General features: G+C 54.4%; 1 protein-coding gene across 1 annotated transcript in view; it reads right to left on the bottom strand.

The window, feature by feature from the left end:
* Positions 1-9,214: 9,214 nt before the first annotated feature.
* CCDC183 (coiled-coil domain containing 183) overlaps positions 9,215-11,486 on the bottom strand; it is a 6,080-nt gene continuing 3,808 nt past the window's right edge. The window contains exons 11-15 of the mRNA XM_009994701.1: positions 11,092-11,248; positions 10,559-10,728; positions 10,297-10,416; positions 9,961-10,057; positions 9,215-9,327 (exon numbers count right to left, since the gene is read on the bottom strand). Of these exons, the coding sequence (XP_009993003.1) occupies positions 9,215-9,327; positions 9,961-10,057; positions 10,297-10,416; positions 10,559-10,728; positions 11,092-11,248 (657 nt within the window). The remainder of the gene's footprint in view (positions 9,328-9,960; positions 10,058-10,296; positions 10,417-10,558; positions 10,729-11,091; positions 11,249-11,486) is intronic.

The raw sequence follows: 11,486 nt of genomic DNA on the forward strand, positions 1-11,486 counted from the left end.
TGCTGAACCTATGTCAGGGTCCTGCTCATTTGCATGGCCACATCCAGGCTGTAGGGCTGCCCAAGATATCAAGTCTCTCCAGCACCACCACATGTGTTTAGCATGGATGGCAGAGGACCATTCCCACTCAGAGCAGGTGTGTGAGAGACCACCCTGGGAATATCACATGGTGGTCTTGGTGACACCACCCCAAGCGTTACTTCATCTGTCTTCCTCTACCTCCCTTGTCCTTTGGCTGCCCTTTCTGTGCAGCCACTATCTCTGCTTTAATAATGGGAAATGATTAGATGTGCAAAACACAGCTATGGCTTGTACAAACACCAGGTGCCTCCCAAAGTTCTGTTTCTGTTTCTCCTTTTATCTGTATCAACCATGAATTCCACCCAAGGTTCTGCTTTCCTTATTTGTTTCAACCATGGATTCATCACTATTAACCCATTCTGATACAACCCAGATAACCCCTCTCAGGCCCACTGGTTGACCTCAGGTGACCCCACCTGGCCCTCCAGCAGGGCAATTTGATGTCAAGTAACCCCATGGGATAATTGGTTGACCTCAGATTACCCCACTATGCTCCCCAGAAAGGGAGTTTGACCTCTATGACCTCTTTTCCACAGAGAAGTGATTCATGTTACCTATTGAAATGCCAAATAATGCAGTTCTAGGCAAAATACTCTCATCCTAACACTAACTGATGAAGATTATAAATTCTACAAGGCTCTATGATCCCACAAGAACCATTTATTATCCGGAAGATGGAGATTTTCATCATGGAAAGCAAGGAAACATATTAGAAAAAGGGATTTTTCTCCAGTGCTGATCTTTCCCAGCACCCCAAACTGTCCCCTGGGAATCCTGATTTCTCCTAACTAGTCAGACGCATGGAAATAATTATCTCAGTGTTCCAATCTGGAAAGTGAGGTTTTGCAATTAAAGGCTCAGAGTTAGATAGCAGAGCAGGTAACAAAACCCAGGGTCCATCAACTCCGGTGTTTTCTTCTTAATCAAGCCCATGTTGAGACTAAAAAAGCCGGGTTTGTTTCCAGTTATCAATTTTACTAGCCTAGATAGGACTCAAAGGAACTTAATGGAAGAGAAGCTTAATGGGACCTCATTAGATTGTTCTAACATTTTTTTCTGAGCTGTGCTATTAGCTCTTTAAAAGCAGGCAATGTTATAGGCTGGGGGAAGAGTGGCTGGAGACCGGAGACCGAGGGGACGCCTCATCGTCCTCTACAACTACTTGAAAGGATGTTGTAAAGAGGTAGGTGCTGGTCTCTTCTCACAAGAAACTTGTGATAGCATAAGAGGGAAAAACCACAAGGTGCACCAGGGGAGGTTTAGAATAGAATTAGGAAGAACTTTTCCACTGAAAGGGTTGTCAGGCATCGGAACATGCTGCCCAGGTAGGTGGTTGAGTCACCGTCCCTGGATGAGCTTACAGGTCATCTAGATGTAGTGCTTGGGGACATGACTCTGTGCTGGACTTGGCAGAGTGGGGTTAATGGTTGGAATTGATGATCTTGAAGGTCTATTCTAACCTAAGTGATTCTGTGCTCTTCCAACCCAAACAGTCCCATGAACCTCCATCCCCAGGGAAGCAACAGCACCCGGGGTTCTTCCCCATCCCGGCTCCACGCGTGCCTCACACGCTCCATCGCCGCATCCCCCACGGGCCTCCTGCCCGGCCCCGCAGCCCCCTCGGGCCCGGCCCTGCAGCCCGCCTGGCCCTCCTGCCCTGCGCGGCCTCCCAGCCCTTGCAGGGTCGCAGTGTCCAGGAGCGCTCCCGCCACGCTCCCACCGCGCCCGCTCCACGGCCCCGTTGGTGAAGGGTCTAGGGGGTGATGCTGGACATGGGGCCGCCGCCCCTCACTGATGCCGGGTGCTGCCAAAACCCTCGGAGGGAAACGAGGAGGCGGCCAGAATGCGAAGGCGGCAGTGGCGGCGGGAGCCGGGGAATGGGTGGTAAATGGGGGAAATGCTTGTGGGGGCGAGCAGGGTGTGAAGGAGGTCGTGGGGCAATAACCGTGCGGTGGGGACTGTCTGGGGGGGCAGTGATGGGAGTGTATGAGGGGCTTATCCAGAGGGGCAGGTGCAGGGGTGGGCGTGAGCAGAGAGGAGGGGCCAAGCAGAGCTCGAGGATGCAGAGGGGCGGGTCGTGGGGCAAGCAGAGCAGCCAGGGCCGAGGGGAAAGCCTGAGTGCTGGCAGGCCTGGTCAGTGGGTGCCAGGGGGTAAGTGCAGGGCAGAGGTGCAGGGGGGCGATGGAGCAGGGTGCGCGAAGCCCCCCAAGGGGATTGCTGCCGGGAGGGTTGGCAGCGCTGCGGGGCCAGCTGCCTGCTGGAGAGGGATCTCCTCAGCGCTGTTCTGATGGGGGTCCAGGGGTGCTGCTGGAAGAAGGAGGGGGAAGGAAGCTTTTGTCCTGTTAGCACCAAGCCCAGGAAAAAGAACACTCACAGAGTTTCCAGCCTCCTGGCAAGACTTGGTGTCTGTGCTAGTGTTTGATAGCTGCACAAGCAAGGTCCCAGCAGACTGCAGACCAGCTCCTGGTGTGAGGCTGTGCGTGCTGATTCTTGTCTGGTGTGCTTGTTCTCCAGGAACAGTGTAGGAATCTACTCTGGCTACACCTGCACTTTATTCTCAATGTCGCTGCCTTGGTGGCTGCATGGAACTTTTTCTCTCCTTGCCTTGTGGCTGCACAGATTTGGCATCTCTTCTGCTGGCGCTTTTGGCCTCAGTGATTGGGTCATCATTCAGTTCTTCTGCACCCAAATCAACAAGAAGGTAACTGACCCTGTAAACACTTGTGTCTGAGCAGGCCCCAAACTCTGAGTGGGAGTGAGGATCTGCTGGGTGAAGGTCCCTGCTGGTGCAGGGAAATGTGCCCCTTCCCTGTGGGCCCTCTGGGGTCACTGTAAATCCCCAGTGCCATTTGGGTCACCCAGCGGTTCCACTGCTCAGTCTGGATAGTCTCATGTTGGTGAGGAACTAAAGGCCCTCATTGCTCTGGTGTCAGAGCAGGTTGCAGCTGAACACTTCCCAGGGTGTTTCTGAGAGAACGTGTCAGCCTGGGTTGCTCTGTCCTTTCAGGGACATAACCAAGTGCCTGGTGTTTTCAGGTGTGGGTTTCCCTGGATGCTCACAATGAGGCTGGGCTGGTATGAGGAGTGCAATTAGGCCATTAAGTGCAAACCTCCTCCTGCAAGTGAGTGAGTTCTGCTACAGGAGCTGGGAGGTTCTCGGGTTCAGCTAGCCTCCGGAGGGGAGACACGTGGCAGGCGCGAGGGCAGGCGGTGAGGCAGAGAGCTGCACGAGGGCAGGCGGTGAGGCAGAGAGCTGCACGAGGGCAGGCAGGGAGCAGCTGGTGCCTTCTCATCCTAGGAAAAGCAGACTAGTAACTAGATTGATCATGGTCACAACACGGCCAAAAACCACTGTGAAAAAGAATGTGGGGACTCAGACGGAGCTCCCAAGCAGGCACGCAGCAGTGCAGGTCTCTGGCTGCAGTGAATGCCTGAGTCTGGCACTGGTATCAGAGGGAACCAGTGACAGCGCATGTGTGCGGTGTGAGCAAGTAAATGATCTCCTCAGGCAGGTGGTTGAGCTGACAGAGGAGGTTGCAAGACTGAGGGCCATTAGAGAATGTGAAAGTGAAATAGATTGGTGGAGTCAAACCCTGAGGCAGGGGCAGATAGAAGACGTTGGGCAAGTGACGGATCCTCTCCCCTCCTGTCACCAGGCAGATGGAGAGGACTTAAGAGATATTAAGGAATGGAAGGAGGTTCGACCTCGAAGAGGCAAGAAAAAATCCTCCCAACCCCTTCCACCCTCTCAGTTGCCCTTGAAGAATAGATACGAGGCATTGGAAATTCAGGAACAGGAAAATGAAGTTGGAGGGGTAAACTTACCTAGTGAAGTGCCTAGGACTCGTCAGTCACCTCGAGTCCTTAGGACTTCTTCAATCAAGAAGGAAAGGAGAGTAATTGTGGTGGGTGACTCCCTTCTGAGGGGGACAGAAGGGCCCATTTGTCGGCCGGACCCATCTCACAGGGAGGTCTGTTGCCTCCCTGGGGCTCGGATTAGGGATGTTAAAAGGAAACTCCCCAATCTTGTGAATTCTTCCGATTACTACCCGCTGCTGATTTTTCAGGTTGGCAGTGATGAAATTATTACAAGAAATGTAAGGGCAATGAAGAGAGACTTCAGGGCCCTGGGACAGCTAGTTAGGGGGTCTGGAGCGCAAGTAGTGTTTGCCTCCATCCCTCCTGCAAGAATGGGTAGGGAGGTATATAGGAAGAGTTTGCAGGTCAACGAATGGTTAAGAGATTGGTGCCATAGCCAGGGTTTTGGTTTTTTTGATCATGGGATGCTATATGAGGCACCTGGACTGATGGTGGCAGGAGGGATGCACCTGTCCCAGAGGGGGAAGAGGCTTTTGGGGCAGGACTTGGCAGGGCTCATTGATAGAGCTTTAAACTAGATGTGAAGGGGGAAGGGGAGAAAACCAGGCCTGTTAGGGACAAGCACAAGAGGAACACACCATGGCCCAAAGTCAGGTCGTCCAAGGAGGATTTAGTCCCACCAGTGTGCTCTGTTCGTTTCCTGAAATGCCTGTATGCTAATGCACGCAGCATGGGGAACAAGCAAGAGGAGTTAGAGGTTTGTGTGCGGGCTAAGGGTTATGATCTAGTAGCAATAACAGAGACATGGTGGGACAGCTCACATGACTGGAATGTGGCCATGGATGGTTATGTGCTTTTTAGGAAAGATAGGGCAGGGAAGCGAGGTGGTGGGGTTGCTCTTTATGTGAGAGAGCAACTAGAATGTATTGAGTTTCATGCAGGGGCTGATGAGGGGCATGTTGAAATTCTGTGGGTAAGAATTAAGGGGCAAGCAGGTGCGGGTGACACAGTTGTGGGGGTCTACTACAGACCTCCTGATCAAGGTGAGGAGGTTGATGAGGCTTTCTACAAGCAACTGAAAGCAGCCTCACAACTACAGTCGCTGGTCCTCATGGGAGATTTCAACTACCCTGATATCTGCTGGAAGACTCACACAGCCAGCCTTTCACAGTCTAGGAGGTTCCTCCAATGCATTGATGATAACTTCTTAATGCAAATGGTGGACAAGCCGACTAGAAGAGGAGCGCTGCTGGATCTTGTACTAACCAGCAAGGAGGGCCTTGTTGAAGCAGTGGTGGTCAATGGCAGCCTTGGCTGCAGTGATCATGAGATGGTGGAGTTCAGGATCCTGTGTGGAAGGAACAAAATACCCAGCAGGACCAGAACCCTGGACTTCCACAGGGCAAACTTTGGTCTCCTCAATCATCTATTAAGGGAAATCCCATGGGACAGGGTGCTAGAAAATAAAGGAGCTCAAGATAGCTGGTCAACATTCAAGGACCACTTCTTGCAAGCACAGGATCAGAGTGTCCCAATGGTTAGGAAATCTAGTAAGGGTGCTAGGAGACCTGCATGGTTAAAGAAGGAACTACTGGGCAAACTTAAGTGGAAAAGGAAAATCTATAGATCATGGAAGGAGGGGCTGGTCACTTGGGAGGAATATAGGACTGTTGTCAGAGGATGTAGGGAGGCAATTAGGAAAGCTAAGGCCTCCTTGGAACTTAACCTTGCAAGTCAGGTTAAGGATAATAGAAAGGGCTTTTTCAAGTACATAGCTAGCAAAACTAGCAATAGAGGCAATATTGGCCCATTGAGGAATGAGGTGGGAGCCCTGGTGACAGAGGATATAAAGAAGGCAGAGGTGCTGAATGCCTTCTTTGCCTCTGTCTTCACTCCTGCAGGGTCTCCCTATGAGCCCCAGATTCATATAGCCCCAGAAGAGGTCAAGATAGAGGAAGAGTTTGACATGGTAGATGAAGATTGGGTTAGGGATCAGTTGAGTAATCTGGACATCCATAAATCAATGGGTCCAGATGGAATGCACCCAAGGGTGCTGAGGGAGCTGGCGGAGGTCATTGCTAGGCCACTCTCCATCATCTTCAGTAAATCATGGGCAACAGGTGAGGTGCCTGAGGACTGGAGGATAGCAAATGTCACTCCAGTCTACAAGAAGGGCAAGAAGGAGGACCCGGGTAACTATAGACCGGTCAGCCTCACCTCCATCCCTGGAAAGGTGATGGAACAACTTGTTCTTGTCACTATCTCCAGGCACATCAAGGACATGGGGGTCATCAAGAGCAGTCAGCATGGTTTTATCAAGGGTAAATCATGTTTGACTAACCTCATAGCCTTCTATGAGGAAATTACTAGGTGGATAGATGATGGTAGAGCGGTAGATGTGGTTTATCTTGATTTCAGTAAAGCATTTGACACCGTCTCCCACAGCATCCTTGTAGAAAAGTTGATCAGGTATGGGTTTGGTGATCAGGAAGTGAGGTGGATTAGGAACTGGTTGAAAGGAAGGAGTCAGAGAGTTGTAGTCAATGGGGCAGAATCTGGTTGGAGGTGTGTGACTAGTGGAGTCCCACAGGGGTCGGTACTGGGACCGGTGTTGTTCAACATCTTCATCAACGACCTGGATGAGGGTATAGAATGTACCCTCAGCAAGTTTGCTGATGACACTAAGCTGGGAGGAGTGGCTGACACACCAGAAGGCTGTGCTGCCATTCAGAGAGACTTAGATAGGTTGGAGAGTTGGGCGGGGAGAAACATGATGAAATTCAACAAGGGGAAGTGCAGAGTTTTACATTTGGGGAAGAACAACACCATGTCCCAGTACAGGTTGGGGGCTGAACTGCTGGAGAGTAGTGTAGGTGAAAGAGACCTGGGGGTCCTGGTAGACAGGAGGATGACCATGAGCCAGCAATGTGCCCTTGTGGCCAAGAAGGCCAATGGCATCCTGGGGTGCATTAGAAAGGGTGTGGTTAGTAGGTCAAGAGAGGTTCTCCTCCCCCTCTATTCTGCATTGGTGAGGCCACATCTGGAGTATTGTGTCCAGTTCTGGGCCCCTCAGTTCAAAAAGGACAGGGAACTGCTCGAAAGAGTCCAGCGCAGAGCTACGAAGATGATTAGGGGAGTGGAACATCTCCCTTATGAGGAAAGGCTGAGGGAGCTGGGTCTCTTTAGCTTGGAGAAAAGGAGACTGAGGGGTGACCTCATCAATGTTTACAAATATGTAAGGGGTGAGTGTCAGGGGGACGGAGTTAGGCTTTTCTCAGTGATGACCAGTGATAGGACAAGGGGTAATGGGTGTAAATTGGAGCATAGGAAGTTCAAGGTGAATATCCAAAAAAAATTTTTTACTGTGAGAGTGACAGAGCACTGGAACAGACTGCCCAGGGAGGTTGTGGAGTCTCCTTCACTGGAGACATTCAAAACCCACCTGGATGAGTTCCTGTGTGATGTACTCTAGGTGACCCTGCTCTGGCAGGGGGGTTGGACTAGATGATCTCTCGAGGTCCCTTCCAGCCCCTAAGATTCTATGATTCTATGATTCTATGATTGCTGATTTCTCTTTTTACAAAACTTCTGAGTCCACGCATTTCTGCAGCTACTGATCCATGACAGCCAAAGGGGTCACTCACCTAAGCCCGCTCTCCATGTTCCTCTGCTCTCCGCATCACCCAAGACACACCAGTTTTGGTTTTGCACCAAGGTGAGTTGTGCCCTTGGTATGCTGGAGGGAAGGGGTGGCATCCAGAGGGACCTGGGCAGGCTGGACGAGGGGGTTCTTGAGAACCTCAGGAAGTTCAGCCAGGCCAAGTGCAAAGTGAGGGAAATCCCCAGCACCAGCACGGACTGGAGGGAGGGATAGAGAGCACCCTGCGCAGAAGGATTTGGGGGATACTAGTGGGTGATCAATAGAACATCAGCTGGTGTGTCTCTGCCAAAGCCAGCTGGGTGCTCCCCACCTGCAGCACTGCCTCCCAATACAAGACAGGCACAGGCAGGGTAGAGCAGGGCCAGAGGAGGCCACCCCAATGGTCCAAGGGCTGGCACACTTCTGCTGTGGAGAGAGGCTGCTTTGTGGGTAGCTGCCAGCCCCAACCACCCTTCTGCCCCTGCTGTGCTTTGTATCTGGGGCAGGAAACCATCCCTGTGGGCCCCTTTCCTCCTTCACCAGTTCTGCCTTGGTCCCACCATGCTCCCTCCTTCATTTGACACAGGTGCTGAAGCTCCCCCTGTGCCTGGCGATGCCAAGACAAGCTCTTTTTTGGGCCAAAAGCCACCATGGGCAATATTCACCCAGCTGGCATCAACCCTTCCCTCCACATCAACATAGTGGCCCCTTGCACCAAAAGCAGAGATGTCTTCTGCTCAAGGCAGCAAGAAAGGTGGTCAGAGGAACCATAGTTATGACACTGAAGGCTTGAGCTGATACCACTGTGCCCCTGCATTGGCAGATAAGGTGGTTCTCCTGGGTCTCCAGCTAGGACCCCAGGTCCCAGGCAGAAGCCCTGGCTGGTGGCTGTACTTGGGGACATGGCCCCAGCTCTTGGCAGCCTTGTTCTCCATGGCCCCACCGTGGGGGTGGCTGACCCATGAGCAGGGCTGGGGATCCATCCCCAAGCCACAGGCCTGGCGCAGTGTCCTCTGCTGTCCGGGGTCATGCAGGGTCAGACCTTCCCTCCAGGCACCTCCTTGAGCTCCTGCTGCCATTTGCTCTGAGCTCAGGGGTAGGAGCACAAGCTATACCGGGTGTGTGCAGGGAACAGGCGAGGAAAGCGATGCTAAGGGTCCCCAGACAGGCCAGGCAGCCCCAGGCTGGGGCTCCAGCTCTGACTTGGCTCTCCCTTCCCAAGGTAGGTCTGCCTTTCTGCTCCCTGCACAGACACCAGGACACCCACCCCAGACAGGCCTCAGCCCAGTGTCTGGGGGTGCAGGTCCCAGGAAGGTCGTGTCTCTGCAGGGCCACGGGGCAGAAAGCCAGCCTGGCCCTGCTGTCCTCTGGCTGGGAAAGCTGTCCCCACTCTGGCCCATCCCCACCTCTGTGGGGAGAGCAGCTGGGTGAGGCGCAGCAGGACGAGGCTGCCTCCAATCCAGCTCAGCACCCAGGGTTTGATCCCCATGTGTTCTGGGTGACAGGACTGACCTAGGACACCCCCCCACACACACATCCCACTTAACCACAGGCTTGGGAGGAAGGAAAAAGATCTGCTTTATTGAACCCTCTGAAAAAGGGAAAATGGGGGGCCTGGGACATCCAAGGCACAAGGGGAGGTCTGGGACACACAAAGATCTCATGGAATGACCGCTACTTCTTGCTGCTTTTTATCTTTCTTTCCATCAGCTTCAGACCCTGCTTCTTGATGGCTTCCCGGCTGAGGACAAGGTCAGAGTCTGGGTCCTCCACACTGTCAGTAGGGTCTGGAGGAGAAAGTGGGAGGGGCATGCTGAGGAGAGGCTGTGGGGCCACCTCCGCTGTACCCATGCCCCCAGGAAGACCCAGCACTTTTTGGGGGGGCTGGTGGCATCACAGTGAGCCATCGTGCCAAGCTCCCCAGCACAGGCACTGCTGCCTGTCTCTTCCCCCCACCCAGGAGCCCAGGGGGACCGGCAGGGCCTGGCGATGCCACTGGCAGGATCCACCTCCAGCAACGCTGGGGCTTCCCAGAAAGGGCTGGAGCTGTGGGCTGGTGGGAACAGCTCCCGCTGCATGAAAAACAGGTGCCGAGCTGCCAAAAACTCAGTGGCTCCTCCAAGAGCATCCAAGAGCCCAAGTACTGCTCATGCTTCACAACCAGCTGACTTGAAGACGAGGGTCTCTCTCCTTGCCCTCTCTTTGTTCCTGCTGGGCTTTGATGCTCACTGCGCCCCTCCAGCTGTCCTCATTCTCCCACAACTCCACCTAAAGCCACCACTCATGCTCAAAGATTGGAAACAGCAAAGGGCAGCCCCAAGGTCTGGAGACAACTCCTAGGTTGGTGGCTACTGGGACAGTGGCAGACAGGCAAGGACATCCATAGCTCCCAGTGGGCAGTCACTGCTGGGCTTTCCTACCTTGGACCCTACTGACTGTGTCCTCCAAGAGAACCTTCCGGTTCGCTGGATCATTTGCAGCTGCATTTTCCAGCCAGCTCCGGACCTTCCGAAAAGTCTGTGAAAGACACTCCAGCTTAATTGCTGAAGGGCAGGGGGTGTTACAACCCAAGGGCTGCCCCACCTCAGTGTCCCCCTCAGGGAGACATCCCACAGTGCCCAGTGCCACCTGGGGCTGAGCTGCTCCATGGCTCTTCTATGGGGCCACCTCCATCTTCCCAGCTGGCTTGGGATGAGCCATTTGGGAGAGACCCGTGTGGGTCCCCAAAGTGGGGCAGGGATGGAGCCCCCACGCACCTTGCTGTCCTCATCAGGGATTTGGGGTGGCAAGGCAGCCACCTGCTGCCCCAGGTGCTTCAGCTTCTGCCCAGTGTGCTGGAGCTTCTCCTCCACCCCCATGGCCTTGGCAAGGCTGTCCTGGAGTCAGAGAGAGAGCAACTGCCCTGGCGGAGAGAACGAGCCTCCAGGGGTGGCAGTGGCTGCCCCCAGTGTCCCCATGCTGTGCCGCTGCCCCCTGAGCTCCAGCCAGGCCATGCCCAGCCCAGTGCGGCACGGGTACCTGGCCGGGCACGGTGATGCCACGCAGACGAGCCAAGAGGCTGTCAGCGCTGCTCTCAAACTGCAGCCGGACCTCCTGGTCACGCAGCAGCCGGGCTTGCATCTGCTCCAGCCGAGCCTCTTCCTGCTGCAGGTTCCTCCGCAGCTCCTCCTCCAGGCCCCTGCAGCCAAACACAAGCACATCCATCCACCCAGGGGTGCAGGGACAACCAAACATGCTGCACAAGCTGCTCAGGTGTCCCCTGCCCCACGTGCCCAGCAGAGATTCTGCCTGCAAGCCAAGCCCATGCTGCTGGTCCCCCTCCCCAGGCTGGGCAAGGAGCAAGGGTCCTCCCCCCTGCTTGCCACAGCAGGAGCTCTGCCAGGAGCAGAGCTGGGGAACACCCTGCTCAGAAAATGTCCCAGTGCAGGAGGGCTGGGCAGTTGCAGTGGGACAGAGGAAAGAGCGTCCTCTCTCGGGACACCCATGATGCACATGTCCCCCTCCAAAGGTTGCCCGGTTGACACGGCTGTCCCCAGGCCAACAGCACCTGGTTGTGTCAGGGGGCTGGCCAAACATCAGCTCTGCCTTCCTCAGCTCCAGCTCTCTCACGGTCTCTTCCAGCTTCTGCTGCTTTCTCTTCAACTCCTTGATGGAATGCTCTGGGTCCTCTGAGGACTTCTGCCGTGCCAGGAGCTCACTGGGGATGTCCTGGCCAGGGGAGAGCATGAGGATTCAGCCCCCAGCACTCCTGCCAGGGATGGGATTGGGGCCATGGCTTCGGGGAGGTTTCTGCACTAGGGACTGCTGCAAGCTTGTGGCACAGAGAACAGCAGCTCCAGCCCTCCCTGCACTAGAGGGGCTCTGGGGGGCCTCAAGAGCAGAGGAGAGCAGATAACCCCGCAATGACACAAAGCAAGCAGAGAGATCTCAGCCCCCCCACCCCCCC

The sequence above is a fragment of the Chaetura pelagica genome, unplaced genomic scaffold (assembly GCF_000747805.2).
Source record: "Chaetura pelagica isolate M959 unplaced genomic scaffold, ChaPel_1.0 scaffold1393, whole genome shotgun sequence".
NCBI lineage: Eukaryota > Metazoa > Chordata > Aves > Apodiformes > Apodidae > Chaetura > Chaetura pelagica.